This window comes from Phyllostomus discolor, chromosome X (genome assembly GCF_004126475.2).
Source record: "Phyllostomus discolor isolate MPI-MPIP mPhyDis1 chromosome X, mPhyDis1.pri.v3, whole genome shotgun sequence".
Classification (NCBI taxonomy): Eukaryota; Metazoa; Chordata; class Mammalia; order Chiroptera; family Phyllostomidae; genus Phyllostomus; species Phyllostomus discolor.
The window spans coordinates 6,775,317-6,790,084 of NC_050198.1; the positions used below are offsets into that span (position 1 = coordinate 6,775,317).

At 40.5% G+C, this 14,768-nt stretch overlaps 1 protein-coding gene across 4 annotated transcripts in view; it reads left to right on the top strand.

Moving 5' to 3' along the window:
- CDKL5 (cyclin dependent kinase like 5) overlaps window positions 1–14,768 on the top strand; it is a 171,775-nt gene that overhangs the window by 146,799 nt on the left and 10,208 nt on the right. For 2 of the 4 annotated variants that reach the window (XM_036017173.1, XM_036017172.1), the window contains one exon: window positions 2,207–2,423. In XM_036017173.1, the coding sequence (XP_035873066.1) occupies window positions 2,207–2,423 (217 nt within the window). Of the gene's footprint in view, window positions 1–2,206; window positions 6,295–14,768 lie in introns of those variants that run through there. The other 2 variants (XM_036017171.1, XM_028523088.2) reach the window with 1 other exon arrangement.

Consider the following 14,768-nt stretch of genomic DNA (forward strand, 5'->3'; position numbering starts at 1 on the left):
TCCCGTAATGAGCATAGTAACATAATCTAACTTGTTTTTTATCACATTCACTATTTTATAAATCCATTATTCCTCCCTATAATTTCTGACAACCCTTATGAACTTTTGAGTCTGCAGGGTTACTTGTGGTTTGGAGGAAGTCTGTATTTTTATAGGTTTACTGTATACTATTTAGTTGTAAACTATTACTCAGAGCCGCTGGAAGGAGTTGTCCAAATTTTGATTGTATTTGCTCAACCATTTATATTTTCTGCTTCTAACATAATTAATGTAGGCTGGGGGGCAGAGGAGGTATAGAGAACCAGATATGCAAGTTATTGGATATGTATACGAATGAAGAGCACAAGGCTCTGAGTGTGGACCTGATGTCCTTATTCCCAAATTTAAAAAGAAGAGTACAGGGCTTTAGAACCTTCTTTGTATAACCACTTCTTTTGTCTAAAAAGCTCTTTTCAGGTAACTTGGTATCTCTAGCTGAACCCATATTATTGCATAGTCGGCTCTTTAATAATGTGGGGGTTAAGGGACACCGACCCCTGGCACAGTCAGAAATCTGCTTTTAACTTTGAACTCCCCCAAAACTTAAGTTGTGTCTTGATATCTGCCAGGGGTTGGTTCCAGAACGCCCTGTGGATACCAAAATCCATGGATGCTCAAGTCACTTATATAAAGATAGCATAAATCAATGCATACAGTTAGCCATCTGCATCTGCAGACCCCCAACCACAGATGGAAAATAGTACAGGTATTTGTTTTAAAAAATCCATGTATAGGTGGATCCAAACCCATGTTGTTCAAGGGTCAGCTATAATTGCTCAATAGTTACATGTGGTCAGGGCTATGAAAATCTCCAGGAATTTCATTGTGTTATACCAATTTCATTTAAACAACAACACCAACACACTTTTGAGCACTGACAGTGTGTGTGCAGTGTGCTATGTCATCTCCCATGGGGACCACAGAGCTTTCTTGGACAGACTTTGGAATGGCCATGGAGGATGCTTCCCTAGGAGCGATTTCTACTTGAGTCAGTTCTCAAGCAGTTTCCCTTGGATTTCAGTGCTCTGTTCCATTAAATCTTGTAGTGTTTCTGGATATCATCAGCATTGCATTAAAATTTTTCAGAGCTCTTATAAGCATGGGCCTTGAAGATTGGCAGCCAACAGTGTTCTGAGGAGGGACTTGAATTTCAAGGTGTTTTCACAAGGCCCTTCTGGTGGCGACCCTCATCACACTGGCACAGAGGAGAGGGGAGTGAGCCCCATGTCACCAGTGAGGAGCCAGCAGGGCATATGGCTTCCAGGACTCTGCCTTTTGCCTCACAGTGCAGTCCCCCCACCACACAGGAGACAGGCAGGGCAACCGGGAGCCCATGTTAGGAATCCAAGGCCTCCAATGAGTGAATTGTACCTTAGGGTCTGCAGGGCTTTTGCTTGTTTCTCTGTGCTTTGTATGTTTAATGCCCAAATCTTACCCTCTCCCCTCAAAAATTAAAAAGAAAAAAAAACACAACAACTCAAAACCAAAAAAGTAAAAGGGCAGAAAGGAAACATTTGGTTTTGTATTGTCAAGGGAAAGGGAAATTGGGGAGATAAGAACAGGGGAATAAATACTTTGTAAATATATGACTGTCTAACCACTACGCTGTATACCTGAAACCAATACAAAATAATATTAAGTGTAAACTGCATTGAAAAAAATTTTAATGTAAAAACAAAAAGCTAAAACCAAAAAAAGGGGGGATATATAAAATTTAGCTGAATGTGTTGCTACCTAATTGGAACGTAACATTTTTTTAGCTTCTCTTGCAGCTAGATTTGGTCATGTGGCTGAGCCCTAGCCACTGAAATAAAAGTGCCAGCTTTATGTGGCACTATTGGGAAACCTTCTCAAAAGGGAGAGTCACATCACTTCATTTGCTTCCTCCTCCCCTCTAAAGGTGGGATGCAGCCGAACAGAAGGGGCCTAAGCCTTTGACCAGCCACCACACCAGCTCCAGGTTTCTTATCTGAATTTCTGGGCCTTTTCATTAAAGAAAAATAACTATAATCTTGTCTGGAAAAGGACAAAAGAACAAATAAGGCTGGCCTAGGCCCTCCCTCCCCAGAGGGCCCACCTTCCCCGGTTCCTTGCAGTCATCTCCGATCTGCTCCTTTCCTCCCAGTTCTCCAGTCTACCTTACACACACTCTCATCTTGCCTTCCAGAGCCAGCCGTTAAAATCACTGCGCAAGCTGTTGCACCTCTCTTCAGCTTCCAATCACCCAGCTGCTGCGGATCCCCGCTTCCAGCCCTTAACAGCTCAACAAGTCAAAAATGCCTTCTCAGAAATTCGAATTCACTCCCTGAGCCAGGCCTCTGGTGGGACCAGTAACATCCGACAGGAGCCCACGCCAAAGGGCAGACCAGCCCTTCAGCTGCCAGGTCAGATGGACCCTGGTTGGCATGTGTCCTCTGTGACCCGCAGTGCCACAGAAGGGCCTTCCTACTCTGAACAGCTGGGAGCCAAGAGTGGGCCAAATGGGCACCCTTATAACAGAACAAATCGGTCTCGAATGCCAAATCTGAATGATTTAAAAGAGACAGCCTTGTAATGTGTGCTTGGGGCTGGGGTCAGGGGACGAGCCAGTTAGGAGGGGAGGGGAGGGGCTGGGCTTAGAGGGTGGGGTGGGAAATGGGCTGGGCCAGGGTGGTAAGCCAGTATTTTCAGCTTTATGAAGGTGTGTGCAATATTGTATGTGTGGAGCCATTGGGCTCCTCACAGCCACAAATGCTAGTCAGGGATCTTAGAGCCGCAGGAGTTCCTTAGGGATCCCCATCTCCACGGGTCTTGTGTGAGAATGGATAGAGTGTGCCGTTGAGGAAGAAGACGTTCTTGCCAGTTTCTCCCCCTTACATTCCAGCTGTAGTGCAATCCCTGTTGAACTTGGGAAAGCCAGGACATGTTCTGGCACTGCAAGGGAAAGAAAAATCCGTGTTGACCGATGCCCTCATCACAGATTTTTTTTCTGCCTAGACTAAATGTGGGGTTTGTTGTAATCCAAGAGTATCCCTTTGGAGGGTTAGCAGATGAACTAACTGTATGTCTTAAATTGTTTTCTAAAGTTCCATATTTGATAGGATTTGTAACATTTATTTATAATTAATATTGTATTGTTCTAATCATACCTTTTATGTTAAATGTAAAGTTATTTTGAGCTGTTTGGAACATTGTGAAGCAGTGGGACAGCTACAGTAGTTTCTATAAAAACTAAACAGTAACATTTATATATTGCATCAGGAGTATTTTATTCTATATATAAATATATATATGATAAATATCTGTCTGTTTTATAAATATAATCACTTAAAGAAAGTATCGTTATGACACTCTGCCATATTTTTATACATTTGTAATATGAAGTGAGTATTATACTTCTAATCAAGGGAGTTGACTTGTGGCTGTATGTGACTGTAACAGTAGGAACCTTGCTCAACTTTTAGGCCGCAGCAGTAGCCTCTAGACATGCTCCTTGGTAGCAGACAGGATGTAGCATCTCCTTCCGAACCCACAGAGGAAGAAAGTGGGTTAGGCCGGTGAGAACTCTGGCAGGCCTCGTCTCTGTCCTCACACAGTTGGCTGCTCTTCATGTCCAGGGACATTCCTTGCACCTAAGGGAGAACAGATCCAGGCTTACTTATGGGTCTTTGTAGAGAGAATGTGCTCTTCTACTTAGCATTAGTGTAGAGCGTTGACCAAAGATTTGCCAGTGAACATTCCTAGTTGCGATGTTGTAAGAGGCCCCTGTCTGCAGATCTGGCAGACCAGCTCTGTGCTCCTGAATCCTGTGCAGTGTACCAGAGACTCTTGGTTGGGGTGGGGGTGGGGGCATGAGATACATGCGTGGCGTTTCTGTTTCTGAATACTTCCTTTGTTATTGCTCTTTCCAACATATTTAAAAGGCTCCTGAAGTAATTCTAGATGTAGAGAAAATTGCTATATCCACATTGTCTTCTTGGGACTGTACACATATAACAAGGTTATATATACACACACACGGTCAGAACAGGACTTACCTTTCCCTCATTTGATCTCCTTCAACTCCCGAGTTCCTTCCAAGTGTCATCAAGGCCTTTGGCCAACAAAGGTTATAGCCCTGTGTCCCTGGGCCATCCTTGACAGAGACCACTCAACACCATTATCCATCAAGAGCATTAGATTTTTGGAAGTAGTCTCCTAGCAATAATATTTTTTAAAGGCCCCATCCCATTCCTCAAAGACATAAGGTCTCAGTATTTATTACTTGTCCCAGGATTCTGAGAGTGTCAGCCCCTGAATCAAGTTAGCTGTAACTGAAATGTGCTGTTACTGTTCCCCTCCCCCACAATTTTGAGAATCATAGCTCTGATGTTTATGAAGATTATAAAGAGAAAGTCTTAGTTTCTTTGAAGCTTAAATTGTGTGCATATTGCATTTTTATATAACTACTATAATGATGTGTATTGATTATATATAGAGGTCATTTTAAGGTGCTTTTTATTTAATTTAATAAGTGTAATAGGCACTAAAATGAAACTCAACTGGGTACTATCATTGAAACAATTTGATTCAGACCAATAGTTTGCATGCTCTTTGGTTCTTTTTATATCTTGTTTCTTTTACCAGTTCAGTACTGTTCGAGTAGCTCTGAATTCTGGCTTTTCCCAGGCAGCTGCTCAGTTATATAAGTGATGTGGACCCTTAGCAGTTTTTGCCTGGATACTAATAACTATAAAAGGGTGTATAACTCTTCTTTTTCATACTAGATCTGTACCTTGTATCTTCCCCCTTGCAAACCAGAAACTACATTTTTTTCCTCTGGAAAGACTTCTCACTGTGCTGTGCGCTTAGGAACTGCGCAGTCACATTGCCACGCTGTGGCATTTGAGGCTCGTTGTCACTTAGCGGCTGGTTTCCCATGTTTTCATCCTTGTTAACACTGGGATCTCAGATGTTTGCAGATCATTTCTATTTCTGATGGTTCTTCAAAGAAGGGCTAGAATAATTGCCTTCTACCTAGAGCAAAGTAAACCTAACTGATGAAGAGTCAATACATACTTTTCGTACATTCCCAGATTTGAGCCAGAAAATATCTACGGTGTTTTCAACTCGTGTTTTTGAGGTAGCTCTTTTATCCTCTCCCCAGCTTTTGTCCATTCTGACTTTTCATTGACCTTAGTGAGCTGTAACGTGAACTTCAATCCGCATTTCTAGCAGGTATAATGCTTTTCCTTCTTGCACAGGGGAATGGGAATGGTCAAGTTTCCTCTCAAGTCTGATGGGCCCTCTTCTTAGCTTTTAACTGTTATTTTCCTCTGTCGATGAACTATCGATCTGACAGAGATTGCCACCCACGATAAGGATTTGATTTAAAGTCACAAAAGCTTGCATTTTCTTTAGGGAGGGAAATTCTTATGACATCTGTGTTCTGTTATCTGCCCTAACTTCCTAAAGAATAAAAAGGTTGAATCATTGCTTATGAATTATTTTGTCTTATGAAAGTATCACTGATGTCCTTTTGGAAAGAAACTCTGCTTCGCTGTTTTTCTACTTTTGCTTTACCACCATCCTCATTTTTTCTCCTCCGAAGTTCTAAATGAACTTTCACTGAATCTTGCTTGGTCTACATCTGACGTTTAGCCTCTCTCCAGAGCTCCAGACCAAAAGTACTCCGTACTGAGGGGCTCAAGTGAGCAGTCTCTACAGCAGTGGTTCTCAACCAGGGCCGATTCTGCCTCCAGCAACATTTGGCTATGTCAGGAGACATGTTAGGTTGTTACAACTGGGTGTGGTGGGGTGCTACTGGCATGTAGTTGGTAGAGGCCATGGGTGCTGCTACACATCCTACATGAACAGGATCCCCCACAAACCAAAATGATCCAGCCCCGAAGGTCAGTAGTAGTGTTGTGGTTGAGAACCCTGCTTGCTCTACTGTGTTCCATCAGTCTGCGGAGCTCGGCTCTGTTCTTGTCTCTCCAGGCTAGGAAACTGTAGGCATGAATTCTTCAGCATCTCGTTCTTTAAAGAATCTTCTACCACTGTTTTTAAATCCCTGGAATCCTATTGTTTGTTTCTATTGTCTTGGGCCTGCTAAAAGGTGCATCCTTTAGGAGGAGACCAGAGTTACTTTATAGGTGTTTGAGAGCTTAAATTCTAGGTCAGCATCCTTAGAAAATCTTTCATAGAGCCATGATGCTTATATTTAGAAGTGAGCAGCAGCCTGGCAGATTGGCATGATTTTTACCAACTGCTCAAAGGCATCCATGGCTTTTAGCTGTGTCTCCCAAAAGAAAATGTCTTTGTTTTTCATTTAAGTCATTTAATAGCTCTTTACAAATATTGGCACATGACAGACTGATTAGAAGCAAAAATCTCTGTATTGGTGGTTGTGACGTGGCTGTTATAGGAGTGTTTGTGCTGTACGCTTTGGTCAAATCTGTTTTCAAACCTGCTTTAAGTCTCACCATAGGCAGTTGTACTTTCATTCTAAGCTCAGAGCTATGCTGGTTAGTTTCTAGTCACGTCATGTATTATAAAGTATGTTGTGGTTGTAGAGTTAGCCAGTTTAGCATGTTCCTAATCTAAAAATTAGTGGACTTCTCTAGGAAATGCTAGCCCATTTTCCCGTCCCACCTCCTCTTAGTTAACCTCATAGTATCCTCACTTCTTAAACTAGTTTTTAGAGTAAATAAGGAAAAAAGCCATTTATTTTCTTCTAGCTATGTATTGAGAATGACTCATAAGTGTACAGCTTTTTTTAAAGGCCAGAGGATTACCTTTCAAGTGCGTAGAAAGCACTGTTTATTTGTGTTCACCTAGGTCCTGGTGGTGACCCAACTTTTGGCAAGGGCAATTGCTCATTGCAACATATTCCTAGAGCTCATCTGGGACTCAGAAACCTGCATATTCTCTCCTGATCAGAACATTTTTTCTGGAGAGCACTGCTTTTATATCTAGAAGTTCGTTACTTCCTGCATTATAGTGGGATGTTGAGCTCCATGTGAGTACTAAGATCCACAGACTCATACTTTTGTGAACTGGGAATGTGGTATATGATACACTGAACCAAGTCAGAAAATACTGAAATATTTCCTTACCTTCTTCAGTTCATCACGAATAAAGTGTGTGGGCAGAGAAAACGTATTTACCGTTAAAACCAAATGGTTTCTTTAAAGGGGGCAGCAGAGAAGACAGTACAAACGTTATGTGTCCTGTCGCTAATCCCCAGGGCCAGAATCTCACAAGAAGATGCTCTCAGAGACTTCAAGAGCCACCTTACAAAACAAAAACTTGTAAGTGGTTCTCATTTCTTCCTTTTGCATCTTGACCAGCTGAGATATAGAATATCTTGAGGTCCGATTCAGCTGGGTAAAAAATTCTGTCTCAGAAACCATGAGTAAATACAAGAAAATGAAGCTGTGATGGGACAAGCCCCTCGCCTGTCTGTATGCACACAATGTGGTGAAAACAAGGTGGCTAGGAAACTCTGGGCCTGCTGCCCTAATCTATTCTATTTCTTCTTCTTTTAATTGAATGTACTATAAAAGATCATAAACTTTTGTGCCAAGTCAGTTACTACATGAATATTCATTTCCCATAGTGATTTGTTAATTCATCAGCATTAGGCCTGGTCCTGACTCTACCTTTTTCCACTCCGGGCACTGACCTACCTTTCTGTGTATTTCCTATAGGCTATTAAATATGATCACAACCTGCCTTGTATTTTCATTCATTAACTGTTCACTCCCAAATTTGAGGGAGGTTTGTCCTTTTGTTTTGCCGGAAAAAAAAAAATTGTAATAGTTGCACGTTGGATTTCTAGGGCCAGAGAGCTGCGTCAGTGAAACCAGTTTCACTTCTAAGGCCCTTCATTACCTACAAGGTTAAGCTCTCTGAATCCCATTTGATCCTTGGGTCATATTTTGATCCTCCTTTGGAATCTGAAAAAAATCGGTCTCCGTGTTGTATGCAGGTTAGTAGTTGCCTTGTTTGCTACTCTTCCAGCACAGAGTATCAGGGAGAAAGAGGCCTTATCTGTTCCTCCATCCCCTCCGTTTTGACAGACTGCTAAGAATTCCTCAGGACCTCTTATGGTTTGGGATTGTACTTTCCCAAAAGCCTGATGTGATTCGTTTCAGGCATAGACAAGGTTGTCCTAGTGTTCTGCTTCAGGGTTAATGAGACAAAACCCAAGAATAGAAAAGGTAGATGCCTTGACTTTTGTCCCTATTAAGGGATTAAAGTGTTTATCGCCAGAGTTGTCAAAAGCTCCAGTTACAAAGCATTCAGAGGGTCAAGAAAAAAAAAAAGATGCTGTTCCTTCTGGAGAACTTGGAAGTTCTCCACAATGGCTTAGGTTTTCCGAAGTGGAAAGCAAAATTTGTACAAAATTAATTTTCACTAGAGATACACAACTGATTATATGTAGTCCTCTCAAGTCTATTTCCCTCTCCTTGTTTCCTCCTTGGTCACTGATGGAGTCATGCTGGAGGGGTAATGCTGTGATTGCAAGAAGTCAATTCTCACTGTAAGCTTGGATTGATTAACAGAAACAATTAAACCGTACAAAATAGTGGCCCCTAATTCCTATCTCCAAGAATTGCTTTTGTGCCATTTTGAATTCAGGTAGTTATTCTGTATATAGTTAGAAGACTATTCCGAGCTTCTTCAATGTCTAGGAAGTTTGAAGGTGGTATCTGGGAATACATAGGGCAGGGTGACTTTGAGAACCCTGCTCATGCATGAAAACAAAAATAGGGATAAGCCAGAATGATATAACATCCAAATTTGTGGTAGTTGAAGAATCAGTGGAAATTCTTTAATTGCACAGACTTTATAAATCCATAATGCAAAGCGTAATTCCATACTTTTTACTGTGGCAAGGGTGTGCTGTGGTGTTAACCTTTTTAATTTTTGAATCCAAACTGAATTTAAAGTGTTGAATATTTAAATTCCTCACAAGCTAATTATGAACCATTTGTAAAGTGTTTATATAACTCTTTGTATCATGTGTTGGTACATCTTATCAAGTTTTTTCTGGCATGTATTCCATTCTAAACTTCTGTAAAATTTCTATCGTTGCTGTAAATACTATACAAATATCTATTCCGTGGTAACCTTAATTATCAGCATGAAATGGTTAATTTTTACTGAGCACAATGTATTTTTGAATGGATCTTCCCAAATGTCTTTAATAAAATGCAGATTTTGCACTGACCGGTGTGATTGCCAGGCCATCCCAGTCTTGAGCACTGTTGTCCCTCCGCTTTGAATAGCAAGCAGCTCTGCGGTTTGTTCCTTCTTTGTAAAGAACTTGTTGGGATTCAAATGAGGGATAATGGGCCTTTGAAGTTGGAATCAGTTTAAGGGACCGAAATTAATGTAAAGCAGGACAAACCCTGTTATTTAATGATGTCGATAATTTTTTTGTATTTATAAAGCTTTTTTCCCCTTCTGGCATTTTGAAAACTGGTTTCTTTTACACATGAGTGTTGTCTCCTTTGCATGCTCACTCGGTTGGGTCGGGGAGGATGGGAAAAGATGCTAGCCTCCTGCTCAGTGCCATGGAGAAAACCTAGATGGACAGCTTAATAGGGATTTCTTTGTGTTGTAGAGCAGGGGGTTGGCAAACTTTTCTGTCAAGGGCCAAATAGTAAATATTTGAGGCTCTGAGCCCTAGGGTCTCTGACTACTCAACTTTGCCATTGTAGTGCAAAGGCAGCATTTGTAAATGATGGGTGTGTCTGTGTTCCAGTAAAACTAGTTATAAAAACAGGCCAGGCACCAGATTCACTAACCTGTTCTAGGCCTTCACTTCTGTCTTTAAAGATAAGAAGACCTACTGAGTAAAGGCTCCATCAGGGAGGAAAGAACTTAAATTTTGTGATACCATATCTAAACATTCTCTAACTTTCTTCATCTTTCTAAACAAAGGATAGCTGCTAAAATCCAATGCTTGGCATTCTTATAAGCCCTGTGTCACCAGCTTCTTTGCTCCAGGTTTCTCCTTAAGTCATGGAAACCTGTGATTTTTTTTTTTTTATGTTCACACTTAACTATCGCTGGACACAATGCCAAGTGTTTTACTTCTATTGTTACATTTACTTTTCACAACAGCACAATGAAATGGGTTGTATCCCCATTTCATAGATGACAAAACTGAAGCCTGTGGACTTTACATTAACTTGCCGGAGGTAGCCAGCTAGGATTTGGAGCTGGGTATGTTCACTGTAAAGCCTGCCCTTCAGCAGCACTAAACAGTGTTTCCATGTATAGAAACTGACATGAGATTCATACATAGGTGATTTGTTTACCACCTTCTCTCCCATCTCCCAGCAGCTGGTAATTGATTTGAGAATAGAATATTTCATTGAAATAAGCCACTAGAGGTCCAGAGACTAGTGATGTGGTTAAAAGCCAGGATGTGGAGTCCAATTGCCTGAGTGGAATCCTACATCTTGTGTGGCTTTAGGCAAGTTACTGAAGTTTCCTATGCCCGTTACCTTATCTTTAAGTAGAAATAATCATAATGGTACCTACATCACAAGGTGGTTGTGAGGATTTGATGAGATGATAACCTTCAAAGCACTTGGTAGACTCTCAATAAATACTAGCTATTACAACACTATTGCTAATATTTGTGCCCCAGTTGGCGGCCCTATGAAGTTGAAAAGGAATGTCAATGAATCTTGACTTCCAGTAATGGAGAATTCATTAAGCACATCAGATATATTTATCCTATTTGATCTTCACATCTGCCCTGTAAAATTGTCCAGGTTAAGAACCATTGTAACTTGAAGTTTACTTATAGCTTGGAGCTACTCTTGGATCACAGGGGAAGCAACAGCCCTTACAGCTGTATATTTGTAGGCAGGCTTTAGCAATCTCATTCCAGGTAGACAAAAAAATGGGCTCCTGGCAGCATCTGCGCAAAGGTTTACTTTAAATGTGCAATCTTCTGGGTTCCAGGACTAGATTCATAGTGGCATCTTTATTTTGAAATACCTTTGCTCTGTCCAAGTAACCTCCTCCCACACTGAATACCAAAATCAGCTCAGACTTTTTTCTTTATCTTGGCAACACTTACTGCTACTTTTTTTGTTCATAGCATTTAATTGAGTTGCTTTAAAATCTCCTGCAATATGTTACATATTTTTTTACCACAGTTAAAAAAATCTCTTAGTGCAGGCCACACTCTAGCATTTCTGAAAATAAAAGTAAACATGTTAACATAAGGTAACAGAATGAGTTCTTGCTATACTATATATTTTTATTGTTTTTTAAATTTTTATTGTATATTTTTTCATTACCATTTAGTCCACTTACACCCCCACCCAGGAATCACCACACTGTTGTCCATATGTATTTTTTAATTGAAAGTTCCCCCACAAAAGAAAGAATACTACAAACATAGCTCATGTGTTTAATAGCAAAATTCTGTTAGGTTTCAGATGTTCCTCAGTGAAAGTTTTATTTTTTATACATTCTGTCATGAATTCAGTGAAGTAAAAAAATCATATGCTGATATAAACAAATTACCTGCAGATAAACATTTTACAGATTTCAGTATTTCATTGTTTATTAAATTCAGAAGTCCTGAGTAATTTCCAGTGTGAAATCTCAGCTGGCTTCTTTGCAAAAATTGACAAGTTGACCCTAAAACTCATATGGAAATTCAAGGGACCCAGAATAGCCGTTAACGATCTTGAAGAAGAACAAAGTTGAAGGAGTCACATGTTCTAATTTCAAAACTTACTACAAAGCTACAATAATTAAAACGGTGTGGTACTGACATAAGGATAGACATACAGATCAATGGAACAGACCGAGTGCCTAGAAATAAACTCATCTTTATATCAGTTGATTTTTTTTTTCAGTAAGGATGCCAAGGCCATTCAATGGGAAAAGAATAGTTTTTTCAACAAATGCTGCTGGAAAAACTGAATATTCACATGCAAAGAATGAAGTTGGGCCCCTATCTCATACCATATATAAAAATTAACTCAAAATGGATCAAAGATCTAAATGTAAGAGCTAAAACTATAAAACTTGGAAGGAAACATAGAAGTAAATCTTTATGATGTGGAATTGGCAATGGTTTCTCAGATATGACACCGAAAGCACACCAACAGAAGAGAGAAAATATTGAACCTCATCAAAAATTTAAAATGTGTGTTTCAAAGGACTCCATCAAGAATGTAAAAAGATAACCCATGGAATAAGAGAAAATATTTGCGGATCCTATGTCTGATAAGGGAATTGTATCTAAAATAAAGAACTCTTACAACTCAACAATAAAAAGACAACCTAATTTTAAAATGGGCAAAGGATCTGAGTAGACATTTTTCCAAAGAAATATACAAAGGGCCAGTAAACACATGAAAAGATGCTTAGCATCATTTATCATGGGGAAATGCAAATCAAAACCACAATGAGATACTACTTCATACACCCCAGGATGGCTATAATAAAAAAGATAGTACGTGTAGAGAAACTAGAATCCTACTAGACTGCTGGTGTGAGTGTAAAATGGTACAGTCACTTTGGAAAATTGTCTGACAGTTCCTCAAAAGTTAAAACAGACTTACCATGTGACCTAGCAATTTACCTCCTAGGTATATACCCAAGATAAATGAAAACATATCTATACCAAAAGTTATGCACACTTGTTCATAACAACACTATTTGTAATAGCCAAAAACATGGAAATAATCTACATGTCTATCAACAGATGAATGAATAGTATAACGTGGTCTATCCATACAATGCAATGATAGTCTGCCATAAAAAGAAATGAAGTATTGATACCTGCTACAACATGAATGAACCTTGAAAACACTGCTAAGTGAAAGAATCCAGACAGAAAAGACCACATACTGTGTATGATTCCATTTATAAGAAATGTCCAGAATAGGCTACAGAGACAGAAATAGATCAGTGGTTGCATAAGGCTGGGATGGGCAAGTGGGTTGGTTGGGGAGGCAGTGATAGCTAATGGATGTGGGGTTTCTTTTGGGGGTCATTAAATTTTTAAAAAATCAATTGTGATAATGACTGCTCAATTCCGAATATACTAGAAGTCATTGAATTGTACACTTTAAATGGGTGATATTTGTATGGTATGTGAACTATCTCAATAAAGCTGTTACCAAACAAAAATTTCCAACATGAACAATTACTTGAAGAACCTTTTTCTCTGCCTCTCACTATTTCATTCTTTTTGTCCCTTAATTTGACTTTCCTCCTGTACCTGGAGTGCCAGTTGTAGAGAACCTGAACTCTTAGGCTCTTCTCTGACAATACACATCATGATAAAAGTTCATTCAACTTTCCTTCTCAGGGTGTCCAATCCGGCATTCTTTTCAAAATTCCTTTGTCCGTGTATTGTAAGACCAAAGAAGGATTTTCCCCCCACCCTAAATTGATTTGTTTATATTTGAGAGAAGATAGCACAGGGAAAAGCACTTTTCCAGGTTCAAGTATACAGCATGGGAAGTAGAGAGAGGCTGGGTTAAATATGAAGTTGTTCTACTAAGCCCAACAACACCGGGGATTGGGGATTTAGGGAAGCTGCCCACTCACAGACAAGGTGAATGTGATGCCCCGTCACTTGGCTTGGCATTTGAAAACAGTAACTCAGAGAAATGGGCTACAGTGCATCGGGACCAGGATAATCTGCAGTCTTGTTGGAGGGTCCCCATCCTCTGATTCCACCCCCTCTCAGTTTGTACTTTCAAATCCTCTGCTGCCCACTCACTGTGTCGTTAGCCTTTCCCTGGGAAGGACCTGAAAACTCAGGCTGCACTATAAATGACGAGGGAAACTTAGACTGTTGTCCCTCAAGCTCCCTGCTTAATGAGCTTCTCCAGGAGGGGCAGGCCAGGCCTGTCCCAGGCCTGTCCCTTCCCAAGGAGAGGTTACAGCATTAGGAATAGGCAGGTTTGTGTGTTGCAAGGCAAGGCAGCAGAAGTTGGAAGGTGGGCTCACCAGGGGTGCAGGTCCTGACCACTTCATACAAAGCTGATGGCCCTCCTCCACATAGCCAGTGATACCTCTTGGGCCAACTGTTCTCAAAGTGTTAAGCTTGTTGGAAACTAGGCATGGATAAAGGGATATTCTGGTGTGTTCTGGTCATTTGGAGTTCCTAAATACAGGAAAACTTTGCTAGTTACTTGTGTAGCCTGTTCTGTGAATTCACCTAACTAGTGACCCCAGCCTAGGATAATTTGCCTAAATGGGTCGTAGCATGGAGCTGTATGTAAGGAGAGTTCTGGAACCTTCCCCCAATCTCTGTAAGGGGTAAAAGCTCAGCAGGCGAGGCCCTCCTACCTGGGGTCATTGGTCATGTGTGGCTCTCAAGAGAAAGGGACACGGGCTCACATCCACTGTACTCATCTCCGCCACCCGATCACCCTGAAACCTTTTACTCTGTGTACCTGGTGCTCTACAGTCCTAAATGGCCATGATTTAATGAAAACTTAGCTAAAGAAACTGCAAACTTGTTCCCCCTTTGCATTCAAAGCCATGCTTTATGAAAAACATTATGTTCCTGTTTTGAATATAGTAAAGCAAAAGAAATTATCAGGGCTGTTTTGTGTTCCTCTGGGACTACACCTTTTACAGTGTCACTGTGACAAAAAAACAAAAATGCAAGAAAACGGAGCAGCAAATTACCCCTGCTAACAAGCTTTTGTATGAAAGATGTTTTTAGGGACATTTTCTTTGTTCTTATTTTCTTTGGCCCTGAGTGG